General features: G+C 37.9%; 1 protein-coding gene across 2 annotated transcripts; it reads right to left on the reverse strand.

The window, feature by feature from the left end:
• Positions 1 to 1,062: 1,062 nt before the first annotated feature.
• On the reverse strand, positions 1,063 to 19,512 carry PCNP (PEST proteolytic signal containing nuclear protein). Of its 2 annotated transcripts, none has more exons than XM_060150664.1 (5): positions 19,392 to 19,512; positions 14,373 to 14,587; positions 11,515 to 11,589; positions 7,994 to 8,049; positions 1,063 to 2,226 (listed from the first exon to the last, which is right to left on the reverse strand). In XM_060150664.1, the coding sequence occupies exons 1-5, from the start codon at positions 19,453 to 19,455 to the stop codon at positions 2,106 to 2,108; spliced, it is 531 nt and encodes a 176-aa protein (XP_060006647.1). In that variant the 5' UTR covers positions 19,456 to 19,512; the 3' UTR covers positions 1,063 to 2,105. The 2 variants fall into 2 exon arrangements, with proteins under 2 accessions (XP_060006647.1, XP_060006646.1); XM_060150663.1 differs by lacking the exon at positions 1,063 to 2,226 and adding an exon at positions 5,039 to 6,823.
• Positions 19,513 to 25,956: the final 6,444 nt, after the last annotated feature.

Genomic DNA, 25,956 nt, shown 5'->3' on the forward strand with positions numbered 1-25,956 from the left:
TATAGATGCACCAGCATTCAGAGGTAACTCTTCTTGCAGTAAAGTTATAGTGCTCATCCTTGATATTTTACATAGTACACAACAGGTTTTTTTCCCCTAAATACTAAGCAATGTAAATTCAATGGATACCACAGATAAAACGCTCCCAAAGAGGACTTATATTTAGAAAAAACCCCAAAAATATTTATAACAGCACATTTGTATTATATTTTAAAAGTACAAGATGTGAATAAGAGTTCTATGTCCATGTGCAATAATTGAGTGGGTGTCTATTGCGATGTAGCCCAAGGTCTTTGGTCTGAAAAAGTTCTCACATATCTGAAGCCCTAGCATGACAGTTAATTTGCCTTAGAGATACCTCTACTCCCCACTCAGTTCTCCAATTATCAAAGTAATGTAGGATCAATGTAGGAAATTTGGAAAGTATAGGAAAATGAAAAGAAGTAAAAAGTGAAAAACTAAAACCAATAATTATTGCTAACTAACAATGGATTCTTGTGGGGGTAAAGGGCTACAAATCGCCAGGGACTTTTCGTGAGCAAGTTGAATAAGGAATTTCCAAAATTTGTCTTCAGTGTGGTGATGGGCAGCTTGGTGTGCTGTTCTTCCCTGCAGCCAGCAGCTGTACCTCCTCAAAGATCTGAATTTCAGCCTCTGGGCCCCTCCTCTAAGATGTTGTCTTTTGCTTGTTCACTTATTCCCTTAGCCCTGCGGGTGGTGGTTTCTTCCTGCAGTTGCTACTTCTACTACACCGGAGAGTTCTCATGTTAATTCTATATATTACAGTTCCCCCTCATTGATAAAATGCTGAAAGAGCTTTCAGCAAAATTCAACACCTATTTCTGATAAAAGTACTTAAGAAAATTAGGAATTGATGGATATTTTTAACATGATAAAATATGTAGCCCTAAAGCCAGGATCTTATTTAATAGTAAAATGCTGGAGATATTTCCACTGAGAAAAAGACAAGGATACCTATTTATTCTACTACTATTCAATACTGTATTAGCGGTATTAAGCAATGCAATTAGACAAGAAAATAAATTGAGGCACAAAAATTGATAAAGTAAAGCCATCTTTATTTGCAGGTGATATGATGGTACACCTGGGAAATTCTTGAGAATCGATGATAAAACTCAAACAATAAGGAGTTTAGTAAGATAGCAAGACACAGAATTAACATACAGAAAATTGTCTTCATATCTTAAAACAATAACCAGCACAAAATGATAGAGAAAACCTCATTTCAATAGCAACAAAGATGATTAAATATTGAGGAAGAAGCTTAACAAGAAATAGGCAAAACCCATATGAGAAAAAATTTAACACTCCCCCAAAACACAAAAGCAGACTGCTTCCTATTAGGATGGCTTAATATCATACAGATGTGTTAACTAAAATTAGATCTTGATCTCACAAATGCACAAGTATATATTCCAAATGGATCAGGAGTCTGTTTAAATTTGAAAATGAAACAATACAAGCACTAGAAAAACAAGGGTGAATTTATCTTTAACCTCAGTATAGAGAAAGGCTTTCTAACTATTAACAAAACTGAAAGGCAACAGAGATGAATAAAATTCACTACATTACAAAAAAAGGAAGCTTTTTGTATTACAAAGAACACCATAATCAAAGCCGAAAGACAATTAATAATTAGGATAAACTCTTTATAACATATGGAGTTAATATATGACAAATTCTTAAAATTTGAGAAAGGACCAAAAACCCAATAGTAAAGTGGGAATGAAATAAACAGACTATTCATAAAGATATTCAAATGGCCCTTAAACATATGAAAAGATATTCAACCTCACTCATAGCTAGAGAGATGCAAATTAAAACTATTCTAACATGCCTTTTTTAAAAATTAATTAATTAATTTATGGCTGTGTTGGGTCTTCATTGCTGCACGCGGGCTTTCTCTAGTTGTGGCGAGCAGGGGCTACCCTTGGTTGCGGTGCGGGGGCTTCTCATTGCGGTGGCTTCTCTTGTTGCGGAGCATGGGCTCTAGGCACACAGGCTTCAGCAATTGTGGCATGTGGGCTCAGCAGTTGTGGCTCACGGGCTCCAGAGTGCAGGCTCAGTAGTTGTGGCACACAGGCTTAGTTGCTTTGCGGCATGTGGGATCTTCCCAGACCAGGGCTCGAACCCGTGTCCCCTGCATTAGCAGGCGGATTCTTAACCACCGCGCCACCAGGGAAGTCTCGTGCCGTTTTTTTAAACCTATCAGATATGGCAAAAATTAAAAAGCATGACAAACACATTCTGCTGGCAAGGCTGTGGGAAAAGGCATTCATATATTTTTGGTGGGAAAACAAACTGGTACAATCCTTTTGTAGGAGAATTTGGCAATATCTAGTAAGAGTAGATATGCACTTATATTTTGACCCAGCATCCTACTTCTGGGAATTTACCTGAAGGAAGATACACCCCAAGGAGAAAATACACCTGCACAGGTTATTTGATTACAGCATTGTAATGGCAAAACATTGGAAATGACCTAAATGCCCATACAAGTAAGAGTAATTGCATTGACTATGGTATATTCACACAATGGAGTACTATGTAGCTGTTAAAAATTTTTTTGAGAAAGATCTCCATGAACTAGTATAGTTTCCAGGGTATACTATAAAGTGAAGAAAAAAAAAGGATAAAAGAATAACTGTAGTATATTACATTTCATGTAAGATAAAAGGAGAAATAATAAACACCCATCTATTCATTGATTTAAAAGGAAACACAGGAAGGATAAACCAGAAACCAGAGATGGATTACCTATAGGGAATAGGTGTAAACAGGATAGAAAGGACAGGAGGAAGAGAATGAGGCAGAAATAGGAAGGAGTTACACTTTTTGTATCGTTCCAACTTTTAGACCTATGCTATTTCACATGCAAAACAAATTAACAATGAGCAGTAATTCATTATGAAACACAAACAAAACCAAACTGCATTACAAATGAGTAATACAATCATACTGAAAGGGGGAGCAAAGAACTAACCTACATAACTTTGTAAAATAGTATTTTGATTATGTACTCTTAAGACTAAAAAGGAAAGGAACTACATACAAATACTGCACTCTGGTTAGTTTTTCATAGGGAAATATATGAATTAATTCTGAAACTTTATGTGCATTCTAGAAATTAAGCAAATAAGTGAACAGATTATACACAGTCAGATTTCTTACTGTTGGACAAGAGTAGTAAGTAGAGAAAGGAGGAAGACTAGAATGTATCTGGTGTTGGTCTGGTAATGGAAGTATATGAACTCATGGAGATACATACAGTATACACATACATACACACACACACATATAGATCTAGAAATTGATATAGATATATATACATACATATTCTAGCTCTGTCAAGTAGGCTAGAAGCAATGACACTTCACAACCAATGAGTACACTTAGTGCAGATTTTGATTCTAAAAGGAACCATGGATGCTTAGAGAAATCACTGATTCCAGGGTTAAAGAAGAGAAAATATGAGATGAGTCCAGAATATCTTCTGGTGCCAGAAATTAAAGATGTATTAAAAAAAAAGAATGGGGACATGTCAAAAAGACACAAGGGTCAATGGGGAGGGGTTTATGTGGGCAGATCTGGGACATTTCGAGTAACAAAATATATGATAGTAGTGCATTATAACCTATAGAATAACATAAGAATACACAGGCCCATTATCAATACGAAATTGAATAAAGAATGGAGAAGGAAATTTCCTCACAGAATTTGAACTACAAAAATAGAAGATGAAAATAGAAAAATCATCATTCGGCAAATCCTACACTAACAATTGTTTCAGTAAAGAACCATGGGGGAAACACCCAAAAAACAAAAACCATGAATGTCTGCCAATTAGTGGGCAAAAGTATGAGAATACGATACTTGCAAGAATTTTCCCATAAGATACTAATTACAAACAGAAAATTTACAACTTTGACATTGTATATATCTGGCAGATACCACCCTAACCAAGTGATCAAAATTAACATCACACTGGTAAGAGGACAAATTGACATCATGTGCTTGCTGATATACTGAAGACACATCCGTTCTGTCTTATTTTTGCCAAAAATGCATAAACTGAATTTGTGAGGAAACATTAGGGAAATCCCAAATTGGGAGATCTACAAATAATTGGCCTGTACTTTTCAAAAAGTCTAAGGTCATAATAGACAAACACTGAAGATTCCCAGATTAAAGGGGTTTAAGAGAGATGACAACTAAACAATATGTGATAATGTAGTGAATCTTCAACTACGGAGACATTAGTGGAGCAAGTGGTGAAATTTGAATAAGGTCTGTAGAATAATAGTGTAAGGTGATATAATATTTTAATAATGTTAATTCCCTGATTTTGACAATTGTCCTGTGGTTGTATGTTATCATTTGAAGAACATGGAAGTACTTCACTGTATTTTTGCAATGTTTTGAGTCTGAAATTTTTTCAAAATGAAAAGTTAAAAAAAATTAAAAAGTATCTTCATCTCAGCAGGGAAGTAACTTGAACAATCCCTCCACAGTATATCAAGCTAACCCTGATTATTAGCGTTAAGAAAAAAACATTTGAAATTCATAGCCTTCATTTGTAATTAGTCTAACTAGAAACGAACCTTAATTTTAAAATGTAGTTCGATCTTTTCATTTACTCACACCTGACCTATAGGGCAGCAGCATTATAAACATTAAGAAAATATTTAGAGATAATGGATGGCAGACACAAGTAAGAGAATACCTTCTAACACTTAGGGATTTTCAAAGGTATGCCTCAGCAGGATTTTCTACAGCACATTAATAGATGATACTTTGGCAGTAGAGGAGAGGGAGGATTTGGACTAGGTCTTTTTCTAACCTGAGATACTGTAATGTTCTAGAACTATGTGCTAAGTTAGGTAGACTCCAAAGAGCAATTTAAAATCTCCCATTACTCTGGCCAACAATCTGGGCAAGAGCACCAATAACATCTGTCTCTTCTTTGTTTAAAACAAACCCAGCAACAATTAAGTGTAACAGAAAATAAGAACACTGATAGAGTTGGACAAATTTATTGGTATTTTAGTAAAGACATTCATCTCAGTCGTTTTGGGATGTTATTTCAACATAAACATTAAAATGAACAAAAATGGGAAGTTTGCCTACGTTAAAGCAAGTTAAATTCATGTATCTTGATATAATTAAACCATGTAAGAACTAATCGTTCTATATACATTTCCATTGTTTTACTTGGGGCTTACTCTAAACTCATATGCAAGTGAACAAAGTATTAGGAATATATACAGGCTGCTTCTCTGGAGTTATTACCTATTAAAAGAGCTCAGAGAGTAGTTATCACCAATTAAACAGTATGAAGCTGCCTCCAAATCTAACATTGTAAGAGTTTTCAAGGAAATCATTATACTGTATGTTTCTTTTATGTGTGACTATGCTTTTAAAGATGTGTTTAACTGTCACATTAAAAAAAGAATTCATATACAATACAAAAATACAAAATAAACACAATCCTACAACACAAAGATTAACAAAGTATATGTGGTCAAAGATTCCATAAAATATGTTTAAAGATGCATTTTCTTTCCTTTTATTTTCAGTATCTAAAATGTGCTTTTAAAGAGGCCACTGGTTAATATGTATACAGTTAAAAGAAACAATATTATTGTGCTAAATAAGAATTCCTGTAATAAGTTCAAATCAAATTGGATTTCACAAGTTAGTAACATAACTGCTTTGATAAAGTTACAGAAAGTGCATCTTTCTTATTTTCCATCTTCATACAATGTTGCCTTTTTTTTTGGTGTTTATATCCTTTAAAAAATAAGAACAGCCAAATATTTAACTATTATGTACATTTAAATTTTTGGTGGTGGTTTGTTATTTTAAAAGAAACAGCTTCCTTATGATTTGCCTGAAGATCTGGTGGAAATACTTACAGGAACTAGCTAATAACAAAAACCAAGAGAAGCACATTCAAAATACTGATTTACTTTGGTAGCAAATGGTTGTTCTTTGAAGACTATCAAAGGTAGACAAGACCCTTTAAAGTGAAGTGGGCTATTTTAAATACTCAACAGTTTACATAAAATTTTAAAATGTTCTTTTTAAAGAGCTAAGCATCTGTATCCACTGATAGCAATGCAATAACTAGTTTATGATGATTCGAAACAAAACAAATGCCCATTAGGAAAAAAAAAAGCTGTATTTTAATTTTTATCTAATTTACTTTCTCAGTCAATAGTCCAGCAACATTTTCCTCCCAATACAATACTCCCTTCTCTATAAGGCTGTTCCTGGGAGCCAGACTTTAGGTTAACAAGGGAGTTAAGTTAGAGAGTAACTGCCTACAGTTTAAATAGACAACTTTTTGCTTCCCTCTTAATGTGCTAGTAGTTGTGTCTAAAAAAATATGCAATTCTTAGAAAGGTACCATTTATGATTTTTTTAATCATCTATAACCTTTGGAAACTAATCACGTGAAACTACAAAATTAGCAAATGTCTTGAAATCTGTATATAAAACATAAATTACCTCTAATTTCAAATTCTCATTTATTAGTGTACCACTCAATCTTTAAAAAAAGAAAAAGAAAAAAAAAAGGCGGCTCCAAAGATAGTCTTATACCATTCTTTAAAAAAGGAAACTGTTCCTTTTAACTTTACACCCACCCCATACCCCAATTTCAAAACACATCATTTAATTGTCTTGGTCATGGACATTTCCAAGATGAGATTTTATATTTCGCTCCCATAGCTTCTGGTTATCAGAAAACCCATGCTTTCCTTTATTGAAGGAATTTGGTCCTGCTGATGTTGGTGTATCCCTGTGTTAAAAGAAAGGAAACTTATTTAAAATGTTATATAATGATTTTCGGGCTATGTTTTTAACTCATTCAAAACACATTTGTGTAGCACCTATTATAAATGCAGGCCAAACATCAGAAGCCTCTACAGATCTTTTTAAAAATACCCTTTACACAGACCCTGTCCTAAAATTTCAGATTCAGTAGGCCTCAGGAGAAGCCAGGTAAATCTGTAGTTTTAACAAACATCTAAGGTGATTCTGATATGCAGCAACCACTATAGTGGCAACCACTATAGTTTTAAAAACCGTTGCTTGTAACCCATTAACAGGGTCATTAAATCAATTTGGTGGTGGCTTGCCATCAGCATTTATAAAAAATGAAACAGAAGATGTCATTTTATGAACTCCTGTTTCAGTTTTAAATGTTTAGATATATGAAGATATATGTATCCTGGGTGTTTAGATTTGGTTATAATGCCAGATGTATTTACTTTAGGTCCCAGTCCGAAAGGGAGGCAGGCAGACAGCCACTGGGACAGTTCCCGTTTGAATCATAGATGAAGTCTGAAGACTGATGCTTGAAGACTCAGCACTTAGTTCTTTGGGAGAATATATACATTTGGTAGAAGTGGGGATATAGTATAGGTTGTTTTGAAGCCCAGCTTTCTTATTAGCCTCGAAGTTATCCATTTACACATACAAAGACAGGAAACTGAACATCGTGTTAACTTGAAATTTATGTTATTTTCACAATAACAGAAACAATGGAGGAAAATTTTTAAATGTTTTTGTCTTCTTTTTATATTTGGCATTTAAATTACTAAGGAAAATGGGACACATACAATCAAGATTAAGTGGTGGGAATATCTTAAGTGAGATGAGTGAAAGCCATTTTTTTATACCTGAAAAAAACTTTTAAATTTTATATCAGAAACATTTCTCATAACTGTTTATTTGAAAAAATTTAGATTACATGTATCTGAAAAAAAATAGCATTAAATTATCATTATTTTTTCTTTTCTTAAAATACTAATTTTCTTTTACCAGGAGAGTAATCTCAGAAAATAAAACTCTTTTGCCCAAATATGCAACAAAAGCTTGAACACTAATAGATTATGTGCAATTTGCAATTTATTCTTGCTCTTAATTCACTATAATTTTCTACAATATTATACAAAAATTATAATACCTTCCAATATTCTTCATCCTCATCTTTGCTTCTGGAGGCATTTCCTCTGGTTCACTCTGGAGAAAAATGTAAGACAGAAACAGAGATGACTGCATGTAGATAGAGCTGACCCTTGAACAATGCAGGAGGATTAGAGGCACTGCCTCCACAGTGCCACAGTCAAAACCCCGTGTGTAACTTTATAGTTGACCTTCCATAGCCACGGTTCCACACCTGAGGATTAAACCAACCTTGGGAGAGTGTAGTACTGTAGCACGTTACTGAAAAAAATCTGCATATAAATAGGCCTGTGCAGTTCAAACCTGTGTTGGTCAAGGGTCAACTACATTAAAATCACTTGATTACCAATAATGCTAAATTTTATATCTAAGTCTGAAATTTTGGTGAAAGGAGAAAATCATTTATCTTAACTACAGTAAATAAAACCCTCATGCTTCTAGTGTGCTGATTCTGCATAAAGAAAAAAAATTTGGTAAAAACTCGATATTCTAGGGACTCCCCTGCCGGTCCAGTGGTTAAGAATTCCGTGCTTCCATTGTAGGGGGTGCGAGTTCGATCACTGGTTGGGGAACTAAGATCCTGCATGCCGTGCAGCGTGGCCAAAAAACAAACCAACAAAACACAAGAACAAAAAAACCCCCCAAAACAAAAACAAAACCCCCCAAAAACTTGATATTCTAGAACTAAAACTATTTGTTTACTAGAAGCTACACATTGTGTTAAATGCTTTAATATGCACTGTCTTTGAAAACCCTAACAATCCTACAAGGTGGGTATGAGTATCATCATTCACATTTTGTAGGTAAGGTAAACAAGGTTAACTTGTCCCAAGTCACAAAACAGCTAGATGCCAAAGCAAAGGCTCTTAACCATTTTACTGTATTGCTCCTTCTCAAAAATGTCTCCTTTACTGAAAAGACATCTTGAAAGCTCATTCTCTACTACTTTTCCATAGTTACAGCTCGTGAAAAGATATGTGACAAGTGTCTTTTAGATGTTTTTTAAGTATAAATGTTACTGGTGAGCTAAATATTATTTTTTACACAGTCATCTGCCAAGATCCAGCTTAAAGGGATTTCTACTGGTCAAATCTGAGACAATTTGAGCATTATAACCTGTTGAATAGAGCCTACACTTATAAAAGCTCTTCCTTATAGTAAGAAACATTAAACATAGAAGGGATGAAAGAATGAAAAAAAATCACCATTCAGCAAACATCATAATAATTGATTCCGGTAAGAATCATCAATGAATGTTAACACTCATGAGTGAAAACCTAAGAAATTATGTATTTTCACATATTCTTTTTTTAAATTTTATTTATTTATTTATGGCTGCGTCGGGTCTTCATTGCTGTGCGCGGGCTTTCTCTAGTTGCAGCAAGAGGGGGCTACTCTTCATTGAGGCGCACGGGCTTCTCATTGCGGTGGCTTTTCTTGTTGTGGAGCACGGGCTCTAGGCACACGGGCTTCAGTAGTTGCGGCATGTGGGCTCAGTAGTTGTGGCTCGCAGGCTCTAGAGCACAGGCTCAGTAGTTGTGGCGCACAGGCTTAGTTACTCTGTGGCATGTGGGATCTTCCCGGACCAGGGCTCAAAACCGTGTCCCCCGTACTGGCAGGCTGATTCTTAACCACTGTGCCACCAGGGAAGTCCCCTCCACATATTCTTAAAACATATCCCCACAAGATAAATTTTAATTATAAAAGATAAAACAGTAATTTGACAGTAGAGAAATCTGGCAGACATCACTTTAACTAAATGATCAAAGTTAACACTGCCAGTAATGGGATATACTGACATGTGCTCCTGGTATGATGCATTGAGAACTTGGCATCACTTCTGTGGTACGCCTGCCAAAAGGAATGTGAATCTAATCATAAGGGAACATCAGACAAATCCAAACTGAGGGACGTTCTACAAACTAACTGGCCTGAACTCTTCAAAAATGTTAACGCCATGAAATACGCAGAAAAACCCAGGAGTTGTCCAAATTAAAAGAGACTAAAGAGATACAACTGAAAAAGTATTTTTAAATTTCAAAATTAACTAAATGAACACACTCTTTGTACAATATATTTCAGGCTTAGATATATATCCAAGGTTAATTAATATGTGCTGCAGAAAAAGGAAGAACCAGATGAAGATTTTATTTCCTTTTATTTTTTTGGCCATGCTGAGCGTCATGCGGGATCTTAGTTCCCTGACCAGGGATCAAACTGGTGCCCCCTGCAGTGGAAGTGCAGAGTCTTAACCACTGGACTTCCAGGGAAGTCCCAGATGCAGATTTTAGATGCCTGTGTTCTTTTACCTAAGAGACAAGTTTATCCCTACCTATCATTACCATCTTATAGCAGAAAGAGTGTTGTCTGAACCTGTCTAAAATTTCTTTAAAAACAGGGAAAACAGTAACGTATGATGCAAAGAACATAGGACAAGAAACCAGAAAGCTCAGTTCTAGTTCAACACTTGTGCACAATACTTATGCACACTTAATTTCTCCATTTGGAAAATAAGAATAACCATATCACACAATTCACAGGGATGTATGGAGGATAAAATAAAGTTGTGTGAAAAGATTCAAACTGTTAGGCATTCAAAGCAAGCCATTACTATTATGTAGGTGCTTACTATTTCCAGCCTCTCTACTTCTGCACATGTTGTCCCCTTCTTCCCACAATGTCCTTTCCTGATAACAATCTGTACAAACCAAAATGCTACCTAATCTTTTTTAAAATTTATTTATTTATTTATTTTTGGCTGCATTGGATTTTCGTTGCTGCAAGTGGGCTTTCTCTAGGTGCGGCGAGCAGGGGCTACCCTTTGTTGTGGTGCGCGGGCTTCTCATTGCAGTGGCTTCTCTTGTTGCAGAGCACGGGCTCTAGGTGCACAGGCTTCAGTAGCTGTGGCTTGCGGGTTATAGAGTGCAGGCTCAATAGTTGTGGCGCACGGGCTTAGTTGCTCCACGGCATGTGGGATCTTTCCGGACCAGGGCTCAAACCCGTGTCCCCTGCACTGGCAGGCGGATTCTTAACCACTGCGCCACTCTGGAACACGTACATATTGACTAGATCTTCTGGCAGAATCACCTGCACTATTGTTATTCCTCATGGGGATACAAGAAGAAAGCACTATAGCTGCTTTTTAAAGCTGAACACATGCATAATGTCTCACTGAAGACTCCAACTATAAAAATTATTGAAGACAGCAGTATTGAATTTTCCTTTTTTTGGATCCTACATATTTCATAGCACACATATATATTATTACTCATAATAAGCATCTGTTGATTTGATTAAGTTCCTTGCCCCCCCAAAGTCAGTAATATTTTAAATAATCCCACAATCAAATTAAATAAACAGAAGAAATATCCAGATTTTGCAGATGTCATTTAAAAAACAACAACTGTTCAGAGCTGCAAAAAAAGTTCACTAGTACCATTAGTACAACTTGACAATTTGCCACTAACATCTTTCTTAAAGAACTTGTTAAAGTAAAACAAACAAAACCAGGTATCAACTTACATCTTCATCTTCATTAAAGGCTGCTGCTACTGAAAGGGTTTTTGGAGCAAGAGTTGGAACGGTTTCCTTAGGTTTCTGAAGAAGAAACATTAAAAAGAGTATAATATGATGTTTACACAGGCTTATTTAATGACAAAAATAATTTATCTTCAAAGATTCAACTTTATGTTTTCATAGAAACATACAGTAAGGAACTAAGAACAAACATTGGAGAAATCTTCTTTCTTTTTGAAAATGTGGGTTATCAATGGATAGATTTTACTTTATTAATTATATGTCCATTTGTTTTCCTCCTGTCAAAGATTTTCTAGTTAGGGTCTATAATTTAATATCACTTAGCTAAAAGGTACCTGGTACAGGTAAGAGAAAATGAATATTAATACCTGCCCATAGTAACATTAAAATTAAGCACAGTGTGCCTTGAGAAAGATATGAAGACTCATCTTTCTCTACTAGCTAGCTGCCTACTGGACAGCACCACTTAGAGCTCCCAGGGGTACTGCAGTGCTCATTAAGTGCTCAAGTCAGAAAACCTTTTCTTCAGCTTGCACATTTTATTGTAAGGTCCTGTTAACTAGATCTCTATTAAACAGACTTAAATCTCCCCTGCCTTCCCAGCTTACTACCACACTACCAACACTAAGGCCCCTTATCATTACTTGCCTGAACTGCTGTTAGAAATACCATCTCCCCACCTTCTGTATTTATTTTCCTCTAATTCTCTATACTGGCACCAGAGTAATGTTTCTAAAATGCAAATCTGTTTAAGGCTCGAGACTCTTTATAATGATTCCATGGCTCCTCTAGAACCCAAAGAATAAAACCAAACTATATTATGGAGTACAAGTCCTTTATGATTTGGTCCTGTGGTCTTATTTGGGGGGCTTTCTATCCCTGCATTTACCTACCAAACACTTCCTAACTATGAACAATTTCCTGAATGCATCATGTGGCTTCACATCTAAACTGCCTTTGCATAAGTCTTTTTTTTGGCTGTGCTGCACGGCTTATGGGATCTTAGTTCCCCGACCAGGGATTGAACCCGGGCCCACGGCAGTGAAAGTCTTAACCACTGGACCACCACGGAATGCCCTGCATGAAGCTCTTTTTATCTGAGATGTCCCTTTGCCTCTTGCCTGCACTTAAAGCCAACTCTAGCATCACCTCACCAGTAAAACCTTCTCTGAACTGCTGAAACAAAATTAACCATCCCTTCTTGTATAACAGAAACACTTTTTATAAATAATGTTTGTTTTTGAATAAAAATGTTCATTTGGAAATTATGCATAGCGACTCTAGAAGCATCCTTTACTCTTAAAGATATCATGTATTTGATGTTGTACATAAACATAAGACACAAGTAAGTATTTGTTGGTTGTCTATCTTTTCACATCATATAATCAAAAGCAACAGCTTCAACTATTTTCATATCCTACACCTCATTTCGCCAAGATTATGTTTACACTTTGGTTTACTTTATGAAAAAAAGGTCTTTTGTTTTCTAAAGATTGAAGTTTTACTGAATAGGCCTTTTCAAGCATAACCCTCCCAACTAAAATGATCAGCAATTACTAAATCACGTCAATGATTTAGCAAAAGTAGGGATATGGATATCTGATTTAGGAGGTGTGTTCAAGTACCGTAAAATCTATTATCAAGGGGAACACCTGTATGAGAAGTGTACATGAGAACCACATGTTTAATGACTATCAAAAAAAGTAAATATCTATGCAGGTAGGCCTATGCAACTTTATAAAAAACATATTAAACCAAAAGAATCAGCTCAAATAGGGAAAAGAGTCATGAAGTAATGAAGTTACAAGCTGAATGTCTTTTGTTCACACTAAATTTTTTAGAAAAAGGAAGAAAAGGAAAAAAGCAAAACAGCATAGGGTGGGAGTAGGGGTTCTGAGGAATGGTAGCTTTTTTAAAACTAGTGTAGCTCAAACACACTGACTCTAGTAGGAATCTGATCCATATCATATTTTTAAGATCTTTGAATGACATCTAATGAAGAAATCAAGCTGTATGCATCCAGGCAACTGAGCATTAATTTTCACAGAACAGACATGAACAAACAACTTAAAAGCAATTTTAAGATTATTCTCCTTACACAAGAATGTAACCATTTTCTAAAGCCAATAGCAATACACTATTCAAGTAACTTTTTTTCTTAAAGAAATCTGTTTAGTTGAACCACATGAAATTAACACTTCTGTAGATCAGAAATAGATAAATCTCTAAACTTCATATGCTTCAATCTAATACTTCAAATACTTTCCAGATACTCCAGGGTTAATAAGTATTAATTTAAGGTTTACATCTTAAAACAAGGAATCAAAAGTTGATCTGTAAAGGACTACTATCATAGATTATAATACTCAATGTCCATTTGTAGCTTCAAAGTAAGGCAATCAGGAAGCTCTTATTAAGCAATACCTTACTAACATTAATCTTTTAAAATACAAATAAATGATTTCTAAATATTATTTTTAATATCACTGGAATTAAAAGATAAGAAAAATAAACTGAAACTCTAAAAATATTTTTCAGGTTTTGCTCAACTTAGGAAATCTTAAGGTATTATTACTTTATAAATCATATAGTCCCTATAATAGTTGTTCCTTCTCATATTCCAACCCCTTCTTAAAAACAGCTTTGTTGAGTTATAATTCATCCAGACCTTTCTTGAATATAGAGCCACTAATTTCTTAAATACTTACATGTAATAAGTTCATGCACCAATGTATCTTTTTATACATCTTTGTATACTTAATTTATCATAATCCAATAAAAGCACGTTTTGAAAACAAATTTTCAGACCCATAACAAATATAATATATAAAATAACAACTCACACTTGAGCCAAGTTTGATGGATATGGCTGAGGCTTTCTTTGTCATCTGACTACCTATGGCAAATCCAAACTTGGAGATCTTTGTAGGCTTTGTAGGGAGGTCTGCAGCTTCTTCTTCAGCTGATCGCTTCTCAGCGCTGCGACTGGAATTTTCCCCTCCATTACTGGAAGAAACAGTCTTAGTTTTCACAGGTTTTTCTGCTTCTTCTTCAGGTCCTGGTGAAGTCGAAACAACTTACCAAGATGAGCTATTTTTACTGAGCAGATTGATGGGAGCAGCAACCTCAAAAAGCATCGTTATAAAGAAGATACCTCTGCAGTTGTCACCTACTGAACCCAACAGTCTCTTCCACTGTTTGTTAGAGTATACAGCAGGAACTGAGATTGTGTGGCAGTAGAAGAGGCTCCCATGAATTAACTAGCATAAAATACAGAGCAATTTAAAATTATAAATATAGAGTTCACAAAAAGTAAGACCCTTCAACTAAACACTGTAAGTTGTACAATAATCTAGTTATTTGTGGAATTTTTCTTTTTATAAATTAAGATCTATAAATTCTATACAAACTGGTTTGCTGGCAGTTAGTCACATCATAGGATAATACATTTGACTAATAAAAAGTCTAATATTCTTCAATAACGTACTACTAGTTATACAAAGTACCCTGTTATGAACAGCCCATTATTACCCAAACTACAGTGTTAGTACAGCCTGGAGTAATCTTCTTGAATGATGTGTTCCTCCTGAACATTTCACAATTTTTAGTTAGAAAGGAACTTCAAGGAAGACTTCAAGGTCATCCCCTCTTGAGTAACTGCATTCTACTCTCAAAGCTTGATTAACATCTGTTTAGGCTACTCTTAATATCAACAACTATATTTAGGTTTATATATTATTTTTTCTCATGAAAGAAAGATGAGCTAATGATAATTTCAAACAGAAGACATACATATGTAGATATGGAATGCAAGATGTCTTTCAGTAATTTTGCTTCTTTATATTAATAAATGAAATTAGTTCTCACTTGAATATCTTAGGCCTGTTACACATGCAGCCTATTTAAAAACATATTGGGAGGTAAGACAGAAGGCTGGCTGATTATTAAATATTTTATTTTCTTTCCCAAGTTTACCAATTTACCTTTTGAATGTATTCTGCTACACTGGATGAATAGTTTATGGACAAAGAGAAGATTCTCTAAGGGATGGCCCTGACAACAGCTAAGAAAACATGACAAAAAGCTAGAATGGGTAGAAAAGGGGAAATCAAACAGACTGACAAGTAATGAATTAAAAGACGGGATGTTATAGATCCCTATCTATATAGTCTTGGAATGATGGGGTAGCTAAATTAATAAGCACTTTGAATAGAACATTTTATTTTGTTTACAGGAAAATAAAATGAACTCTTTATTACCTTTAGACAAGAAGTGAAAGTTTTAATAACAATGTAGGGGAGAAATTAAGCAGGATTAGGTTTTGGGATTTCCCTAAGAAGCAAAGACAGCACTGGAATAGTTGTCTGAGGTGCCATTCACTTATTTAGATATAAAATTACAAAAGCACCTGAAGAATGTAAGATTGCTATTCAATATTTGAAATACAGAACTCAATTTAGAATTTCTTACAAAAAAGACAGTATTATGCAAACATTTTTTCAGTCTACCACTAAATGCATTTATGCTAAATTTTATTCTGTATTCTATGTATAGTTTTTTTTTCATGTATAGTTTTAATCAAGTATGAATTTTACAGTAAAACCCAAACAGTAATAACTACTTCTTCTTTGTGACTGACACGCAGCTAAAACTGGAAACTCACTGGCTCTACGTATCAGAGCATATAGAAACACACAAAAAAGCCACTGGATTTACATATAGAAGCAATCTGTATACTAAATGCACAAGTCTGTGTAAACACAAAGTCTGAAAAACATCAAAACAAATAGAATAAAGAACATTTAGTCTTGATTTTAGTGTAACTCTGCTCTTTGAACTGTGACTCAAGGGTTATAATTAGTCAAAATTTCTGGTTCTTTTAAAACCTATCTTTTCTTAATTCTAGGTCTCCTTTTACCCAGAAAATAATTCTGGAACAAAGAATCTAGAAAAATCAAAGCATAAATACGACAAAAAGTGAAAAACATAATTCTTACTATAACATTAATAACAACATCAAGTGTGACAACTAACTGAACTAGTATGTGCTAACACATGAAACACAATACTATCTGTTCAATCCTATGATTCTTAGGGAAGATTTCTATAGTGAATGCTCTAGAAAAATGTAGCATGAACAGGGGAGTTGGGAAAACTACTCTACCATTAATTAAGTAATCAACTGTCAGCAACTCAATTTTATTCACATCCGTGGTTCTGTCATCTGAAGAGGCAAACTATCAAGACCACTTAAGTGTTTTAAAGTCCATTAAGTGTTTTCCTTTAAATACAACATGTACTACTTTAGTTTGTATTCATTCTAAGCAAACAAAATGTGTAGATTAGTTAATGTGAAATCAAATTACACATGGTACTAGCATTTTTGGGGAGGAGAGGTGGGCCTTGGAGTACAAAGGTACCTTACTTTGAAAAAAATTACCCAATAAGTTTTAAGTCCATAAGGATACCCTTCATGACGCATTGGCATTCTGGTAACTTCTTCAACTGAAAAAAGGGTACATACCTATCTCTCTAACAGGACATATTCAAGAACCTCCTGGCACAATAAATGTCAATTTCATTAAAGTAGTTTTAGATAACTTAAAATAGCCTGAGGTGCGCATGATTACAATATGAATAGCTCTTCTCTAAAGCGTCTACTTATTTCAAGGAGCTACAAAAATTTAACCAAAGGGAGGGGAAAAAAATCTACCTAAAACCTTACCCTTAATATCATCCCTTCTCTTTAAGGTGAGAGCACCTTACTTACTTACTTCAAGTAAGTAGCTTCTCTTATTAACATAAATTCATGTTAACTATGTTAACTCATTAAAAAATACTTATATTTCCAACTTACTGGACTGTTCAATAGGAGTTAAAAATCAGAATAATCTCTAGGTAAGTCCCCCAAGACAAACTTGATACTGTTTTAAAAATTTGCCGTAAAATTATCAATTTAACAATATCCATGGTATGAATGTTTTAACTATGATTTCTTTGTACAATTTCATTAAAAATATCTGACATGCAAAAATGGTTTACATGTAACAGTATTTTCTTTCAAAGGAAGGCACACCCAAGGCAAATTATGTAGACGTTATTAAGGGATATTACTTACTCTAAGTCACCAACAAGGAGACAATAATTTTTGATAACAATTAGCAAAGATAACTTTATATCACCCCTTCACAAATATATGCTAAAGTAGAAACATCAATATTCATACTACAGAGCAAATTATCCCTAACTGAAAGGGTGGTGGACAAATTATATAGTGGAACTATGCTAACACTTAAGGTATATTTGTTTTGTTTTGTTTGTTGGCCACCCGGCGCGCCTTGCGGGATCTCAGTTCCCCAGTCAGGGATTGAACCCCGGCCAGGGCAGTGAAAGCCTGGAATCCCAACCACTAAGCCACCAGGGAACTCCCTTAAGGTACTTGGCTCACATTAAACACATCTCAGATACTCAGTCAAGACAGCTGGAAACCCATTCTAAAAGTTAAAAGGTAGTCTAAAAGTCAGATAAGATTCTTCAGGCTACAGATCTTTGTTTTTCCTCAAACTACTAATTTTTAAATGTAGTTCTACTTGATAATTTCCAAGACAATTTTTGACGAAAAAAATCGCTAACGACGTAGCACTAAATGGCTTAAACTGTTGTTTCATAAACTATTTTACTAGTAAAACAACAATAACAACAACAAAAAACAAGACGGGAAGGGAGTGTGAAGAGGGAAAGGAGTTTGGGCTCAACTAATAGCACCGTACGTGTTTTTTAAAAAGGAATTTCTGGGTCCAAAGTAACTGAACATTACACTTTTCTCAATTTTTGTTTCCAAGTCAAATCACATTAAACTTGTTAGGAGGTCCTAACAGTTGCCTTCATATACTATTAATCTTCTGTATTTTCTCATATTAAATATTTTCAGGGATAAGACGTGAAGAAGAGTTAAGAGTGTGGTACTAAAAACGTTCTAAAGACATTATGCTCAGCTCGCACATGTTAAGTCACTAGCCTTGTGAGGACAAAGGGGCGGGAGGGCTGGAGAGATTACCGGATGTTTCTTTTCCTTAATGCACAAGACCCAAATTTAGAGGAGTGGAGGTGACAGAATAAAGATAGCTGTAACCTGAGTTTACATCGTAACAAAATACAGGAAGAGTCACACTAGCCTATTTAGCCACCTAAATATCTGGCGTGCAGTTAGCTGGCAACAGCCTAGCACAGAAAAGGCAGACAGTTCAAAGAAAGGCAACCAAACCGTAACCCTAGACCCGGCAGATTAAACCAGGAGGCAGGCAAAGATATTCCTCTTTCCCTCCATCGCCTTGACCCATCCCATTACAGGATCAGAACTAGGCTTGAAAATAAAGAAAAAGGCCAGGGTAGTCCACCTCCTCAGTGAAAAGGGAGCAGCAAACTAACTCCTAGGTGTAACTGAGAGGCCGGCACCGTCGGAAACTCGGCCTGCGGCCAGTTCCTGCGGCCACTGCTCGGTGACTCGCACTGTGCGAGCGCCCGTGTGCGTTTTGTGTGATTGCGTCCGCACCACCACTCCTAGTCCCACCCCGACTTCGGTCCCCCTTTCTGGGGCCCATCTCCCTTCTCTTCGGAAGCAGGGCCTCCGCTGGGGCCAGGAGATGACGAACAGTGACCAGCTCTGCCCCGGCAAGGAGGCGATGTGGGCCCGGATGCCAGCAGGCCGCACCGGGCGTGCCCAGGGCTTGTGTGGGCCCAGCACCTGGCCGGGTGAGCGCCAGATCCGCCCTTCTCGCCCCGGCCTACTCCCCCCACCCAGGGGAGCTCAAAGAAAGGCCCAGAGCATCCCACGTAGCCCGCGACGCTGGGGTTATGTTCACCTCCGGCGGCTCCAGCTCGCTGCGGCTTTTCAGGCTTCTCCTCTCCCGCCTTTCCGTCCGCCATTTTCCCCGCCGCGGCCTCCCCTGCAGCCACGCCAAGGACGTCACGGCCCCGCCCAGCAACCATTGAGCTTCGGAGCCCGCCTTGGAAGCGGCAGCCTAGAGCGGCCCTAGAGAGTGAAGGGCCTCTCGGAGACTGAAGTGAATATGATATCATCGGCGAGCGTCCTCTGAGGGAAGGGCGGGGTAGGTTGAGCGGTCCGAGGACTGGTTAGGGACTTGACTAGAGGTGGGTTAGATTTTCATGGTTTACTGGCGGATTCAGGGAAGTGAGGGGAGGTGGGATCACAACCCTGGAAACGTTGGTGAGCTCAGGTGAGGTTTCTGTAAAAACTGGCAGACCGAAGCTAGCCAGGCTCTTTCATTCTGTCTGGTTTGCTAGATCACGTGTACCCACTCAAAAAAAAAAAAAAAAGGACCGAATTCTTATTCCTACCTAAAAGCAAAATCAACGTTTATCGAGCGCCCTCTTGTGTCAGGCGCTCTCTCGTTTAATCCCCACAATAGTCCAATGCGGAATTGCCCTCTTTTAATTAGCTGTGAGAGTTGAGGCCAAAGAAAAATTTGTCTAAGGTCGCGTAGGCAAGTGGTAAAACTGATTTTTCTACAAGCTGCAATTTCTGTGTCAAGAGAAGTTACTTTGTTACGTGAAGACCACAGTAGTTTCTGCCTTACTCAGAAACCTTTAGTGTATCCCCAGAGTTTGCAGAATGAAGTCCAAGCGTTATATTGGGCCCCAGCCTAACTTTTCAGTTTCATCTTCGCTTTTTCTCTCTCTATATACTGCCCTCTTGCTATACGGGGTCGGTTCCTTGCCTAGGGAACTGTAGTTTCTGGGTTTGCAGTACAATATACAGTGAGTGTTACAGAAATTGGTCTTACGGAGTCAGAACTTGGGTTGGAATCCCTTTACTGGCTGAGTAAACCTTGAGGGTTTCTTACTGTCTACAGACCTATGTTTCCTTCTCTATAAAATAAAAATAATAATAGTACATCCTCAAAGGGTGGTCCTGGGGATCAAATGAGATAATAAATTCCATATACCATTCTTTGATCATTGTATACTTCCCTCAATATGTGTTAAAAAGAAAAAAAAGTTCTCCCTAGGCGGCTCAAAAATTCCTTGACCACAGAGACCATTAAAAAAAATTTTTTTTTCTTCACAGCAGTTTGTGAAGCAGTTTATGAAAGGTGCTCAGTATTTGTGAATGGATGACTCCTCAGGCTCCGAGTCTGGAGAATGCAGAAAGAATCAAAGTGTGTTTCCCATGACAGAAACAGGGTGGTTTGCTGATACGGTGATTTGGTGATTTGAAGTCCCTGGTCCACCATCTATGACAGTATATGTAAAAGTGCCCAGCAAACTATTTTACATAGAATAGGTAATTCATGTTTGTTTTATTTTTCCTAGATGTGATCTTCAAAAGTTACTTAATCGCTGAGTCTCTTTTTTTTTTTGCCCGTACCAAGCGGCTTTCAGGGATCTTAGTTCCCCGACTAGGGACTGAACTCAGGCCCTCTGCAGTGAAAGCGTGGAGTTCTAACCACTGGACCACCAGGGAATTCCTGAGACTCTTACTTTTAATCATGTTTTAAATGGAGACATAGGGACTTGCCTGGTGGCACAGTGGATAAGACTCCATGCTCCCAATGCAGGGGGCCTGGGTTACATCCCTGGTCAGGGAATGAGGTCCCACATGCATGCCACAACTAAGAGTTCACATGCCACCACTAAGGAGCCTACCTGCTGCCACTAAGGAGCCTACCTGCTGCAACTAAGGAGCCCACGAGCGGCAACTAAGGAGCCCCCTGCCACAAGTAAGGAGCCCGCAACTAAGACCTGGTGCAACCAAATAAATAAATAAATACATAAACATGTGATTTTTATTTGTAATTATGTATGTATTTGCTTATATATGCTTTTTTTGAGTTTTTATGTGTGTCCATTTATTGATTGCTGGGAATACAGCTTATTGAGGATACATGATGTGATGCTTATACTTTTTTTTTTTTTTTTTGTGGTACGCGGGCCTCTCACTGCTGTGGCCTCTCCCGTTGCGGAGCACAGGCTCTGGACGCTCAGGCTCAGCGGCCATGGCTCACGGGCCCAGCTGCCCCGCGGCATATGGGATCTTCCCGGACCGGGGCATGAACCCGTGTCCCCTGCATCGGCAGGCGGACTCTCAACCACTGCGCCACCAGGGAAGCCCTGATGCTTATACTTTTAAATGAGAAAAATGAAATTTAGAGAGGTCACATACAGCTATCCAGTTCCATATACCACACTGCAGAAGTTAAGGATGGAAGATATTAATCCATTCACCTGTCTGTTCCATGAGGTCATATTGTGCCTATCTTGCTCACCATTGTTTCCCTAGGACCTAGATTATACCAGTTTTCAATAAATATCCATTGAAGAAGTGAATGCAAGCTTCAGTAACCCCCAGCAAATGGGTTAATGGATGAAAAGGCAGTGGAGTGCAGGGCAAAGAGCAGCAGCATTGATTGCATCAGACAAAACCGAATTTAGATTATAACCCTGCTATTTGCTAATCTGTGAGTTTGAACGGATAAGGTAATCTTACTGAATATATTTTAACTATAAAAATGTACTAATACTCATAGGGTTACTGAGAGGAATAAGTGTGATAATACAGGTAAAATTTGTAATACAGTGCCTGGCTTGTGGCAGGCACTTGCTTAATAGTAGCTATTGTTTGCAGTCTCTAAAGAGCTCTTCAAATAATGAGTAAACAAGCTGAAAATGGAGAGTAATATAGACAACTATTATTATAATTTATGTAGGTTTTAAAAAAATTATTTATTTTTGGCTGCGTTGGGTCTTCATTGCTGTGCACGGACTTTCTCTAGTTGTGGTGAGTGGGGGCTACTCTTCGTTGCTGTGCATAGGCTTCTCATTGCAGTGGCTTCTCGTTGCAGAGTATGGGCTCTAGGTGTGCGGGCTTCAGTAGTTGTGGCACGCGGGCTCAGTAGTTGTGGCTCGTGGGCTCTAGAATGCAGGCTCAGTAGTTGTGGTGCACGGGCTTAGTTGCTCCACAGCATGTGGGATCTTCCCGGACCAGGGCTCGAACTGTGTCCCCTGCATTGGCAGGCAGATTCTCAACTACTGCACCACCAGGGAAGCCCCTCCAACATATATTTATGCTTACTATATGCCAAGCATAGTCTGCAATTTTTTTAACATGAAATCAAGTACACTAAATCATCACCCTATGAATTAAGTGCTACAATTACTTTATTTTTATAGAAGAGGAAACTGGGACACTGAAAAGATAAGTAAGGGGTGGAGCCGAGTGTGGAATTCAGGCACAGAGCTACAACAAATTAGAGAGGAAAAGTGACTAATCATGGTTTCACTAACCTTGTTTTTGTTTTTTAACTTTCAAATTTCTTTACAGCCCAAATTAAGATGAAAACATATTTCTATTCATCCAAGTAATCCAAAACACTCATTCACTGGTTAGATCAGGGTTGGCCCCATGACCCTGTAATATTAAATTACCCAGTTGGGCTTGAGCTATCTGATGTACCATGAAATACAGAAACAGAATTGCACTGGGTGTCAAGTGACAGCAGCTCATGGGCTTTGTTTTGTGTGTGTGTGTGCTTACATTTTTTAATTTTAATTTTTTATTTTTTTTCAAATTCTTTTCCAATTTATCACTAACCTTGGTTCTTAATTCAGCCTGTAATCCCATTATATTTCCCTATACCATTCTCAAGATTTAGTATACATCAGAATCATCTGAAAGGCTTCTCTTTTTTTTGGCTGCATTGGGTCTTCGTTGCCATTCGCAGGCTTTCTCTAGTTGCAGCAAGTCAGGGCTACTTAACTCTTCGTTGCGGTGCGCGGGCTTCTCATTGCGGTGGCTTCTCTTGTTGCGGAGCACAGGCTCTAGGCGCGTGGGCTTCAGTAGTTGCAACATGCGGGCTCAGCAGTTGCGGCATGCGGGCCCTAGAGGGCAGGGCTTCGATAGTTGTGGTGCATGGGCTCAGTAGTGGTGGCACATGGGCTCTAGGGTGCTCGGGCTTCAGTAGTTGTGGTGCACGGGCTTAGTTGCTCTGCGGCATGTGGGATCTTCCTGGACCAGGGATCGAACCTGAGTCCCCTGCATTCATAGGCGGATTCTTAACCATTGTGCCACCAGGGAAGTCCCTGAAAGTCTTCTTAAAACAGTTAAAACTGTAGTGCCATGGACAGAGTTTTTGATTCAGTAGACTCAGTGGGTGGGGCCCCCCAATTTACATTTCTAACTAGTTCCCAAATGATGAGGCTGCTAGTCTGGGGACCACACTTTGAGAACCATGACCCTAATTCACTCACTTTCCTAGACTGTTTCCCACTTTCTCTGCCCTCCCCTCAACTGATGACTTTGATTCTTATTTTCAGTAAGAAAATAATAGAAATCAAAACAGAACTTCTGTATATTCTCACCATATCTGTGGTGTGGTACCTGCGTTTGTACCTAGATTTTCTGTCTTCTTTTCTGTTACTAATGTAGTAAATCCCATCTTTCTTGCTTATATAAGGTTTCACTCCACTGTTTTATCAGATCCTCCCCATCCCGCCAACTACTGGATCATTTCCAACAGCAAACATACATGCTTTGTATCTCCCATATCTACAAAACAACTATAGCAAAATTAAAAACTCTTCTCTTGATTTCATAACTCCCTCTAGCTCCTTATTACTATTCCCCTTCATATAGTAACTCTTTGAAAGGATTGTTTATACTCATTGTCTCCAATATCTCTTTGGTATTTGGTACCTACTCTGCTACCACCCTGGTCCAACTCACTATTATCTTTCACCTTTGTTTCTGCAGTAGCCTCCTAGCTGGTCCCTCTCTTCTCGTCTCAATACAGCAGCCAAAGTGACTCTTTTAAAATGAATCAGATTGATTGACTTAATAAATTTTAAGGTGCTTGTTATGTGCCAGGCACTGTACCAAGTCCTGGGGATACAGCAGTAAATAAGACAGAAAAGGGAGTTCCCTGGTGGCCTAGTGGTTAGGATTCTGGGCTTTCACTGACGAGACCTGGGTTCAATCCCTGGTTGGGGAACTGAGATCTTGCAAAAATTGACACAACATTGTAAATCAACTGTACTTCAACAACAACAAAAAATTTTTTTAGGGATTTCCCTGGTAGTTCATGGGTAAGACCCCACACTCCCAATGCAGGGGGCCCGGGTTCGATCCCTGGTTGGGGAACTAGATCCCACATGCATGCCGCAACTAAGAGTTCACATGCTACAACTAAGAGTCCACATGCCACAGAGAAGATCCTGTGTGCTGCAACTAAGACGCGGTGCAGCCAAAATGAAAGAAAGAAAGAAAGAAAGAAAGAAAAGAAAAGAAAAGAAAGAGCAGTTTTAAAAAATGTTAAAAAGGACAGAAAAAAAAATCCCTGCTCTCATGGAGCTTGCATTCTAGTCATCCTGTTAAAATATCAGGAACGTGTCACTTTTTTGCTCAAGACCATCTGATCTTCCCATCTTATTCAGAATAAAAACCAAGTCCTTACAATGAGAGGCTTACATGACAGACCCCTAGCTACTCCTCTGACCTCATCTTTATCTCTCTTTACCCACTCTGCTTCAGCTACATTAGCCTCCTTGTGTCTTGAACCCTCTCTCAGGGCCTTTGCACTCATCGTTCCCTTTACTGGAAATTCCCTTTCCTCGTATCTCCATAGCTCACTCTCACTTTCTTCAGGTCTTTGCTCAAACGTCATCTTATCAGTCTTTATGCAAATTAGAAAAGGGATACCCTGTTATTGGTTGCAATCTTTTTTTTTATAAATTTATTTTATTTTATTTAGTTTTGGCTGTGTTGGGTCTTCGTTGCTGCACGCGGGCTTTCTCTAGTTGCAGTGAGCGGGGCTACTCTTCGCTGCGGTGCGTGGGCTTCTCATTGCGGTGGCTTCTCTTGTTGTGGAGCATGGGCTCTAGGCACGTGGGCGCGAGGGCTCTAGAGCGCAGGCTCAGCAGTTGTGGCGCACGGGCTTAGTCGCTCCGCGGCATGTGGGATCTTCCCAGACCAGAACTCGAACTCGTGTACCCTGCATTGGCAGGATTCTTAACCACTGTGCCAGGAGGGAAGTCCCTGGGTGCAATCTTTTAAGCACTTGGCTTAAAGGCAGATAGTACCTGTGTATGAAGAAAACAGTGCTTCTTCTAGCAAACATGGCCCTGCACCAGAGTGCATGGCTTGGAGAGGGTTGTATGGGTGTTCTTGCACAGTGAGCAACCTACTTAGAAGACAGTCCCCAACCACCTTGTATAAAATAGTAATGCCTCCCCACTCCAGTATTCCCCTTTCTCCCTTAACCTTCATATTACTTATTACCATCTGACATTTTCTATTATTTATGTCTTGTCTCCTTTCTGCCTGCCAGAATTTAATATCCATGAAGGCTGGGAATATTCTGTATTCCCACTGCTGTATCACCAACACCTGAAATGCTTCTGGGCACGTAGTAG

Source organism: Lagenorhynchus albirostris, chromosome 5, assembly GCF_949774975.1.
Source record: "Lagenorhynchus albirostris chromosome 5, mLagAlb1.1, whole genome shotgun sequence".
NCBI classification, from domain to species: Eukaryota; Metazoa; Chordata; class Mammalia; order Artiodactyla; family Delphinidae; genus Lagenorhynchus; species Lagenorhynchus albirostris.

Coding starts and splice junctions, on each gene's coding strand:
- PCNP (XM_060150663.1), bottom strand. CDS start 19,455: ATGGCGGACGGAAAGGCGGGAGAGGAGAAGCCTGAAAAGCCGCAGCGA. Junction 11,590..14,372: donor CCATCAAACTTGGCTCAAGT/GTGAGTTGTTAT, acceptor TTTCTTCTTCAG/AAACCTAAGGAAACCGTTCC. Junction 8,050..11,514: donor CCTTTAATGAAGATGAAGAT/GTAAGTTGATAC, acceptor ATTTTTCTCCAG/AGTGAACCAGAGGAAATGCC.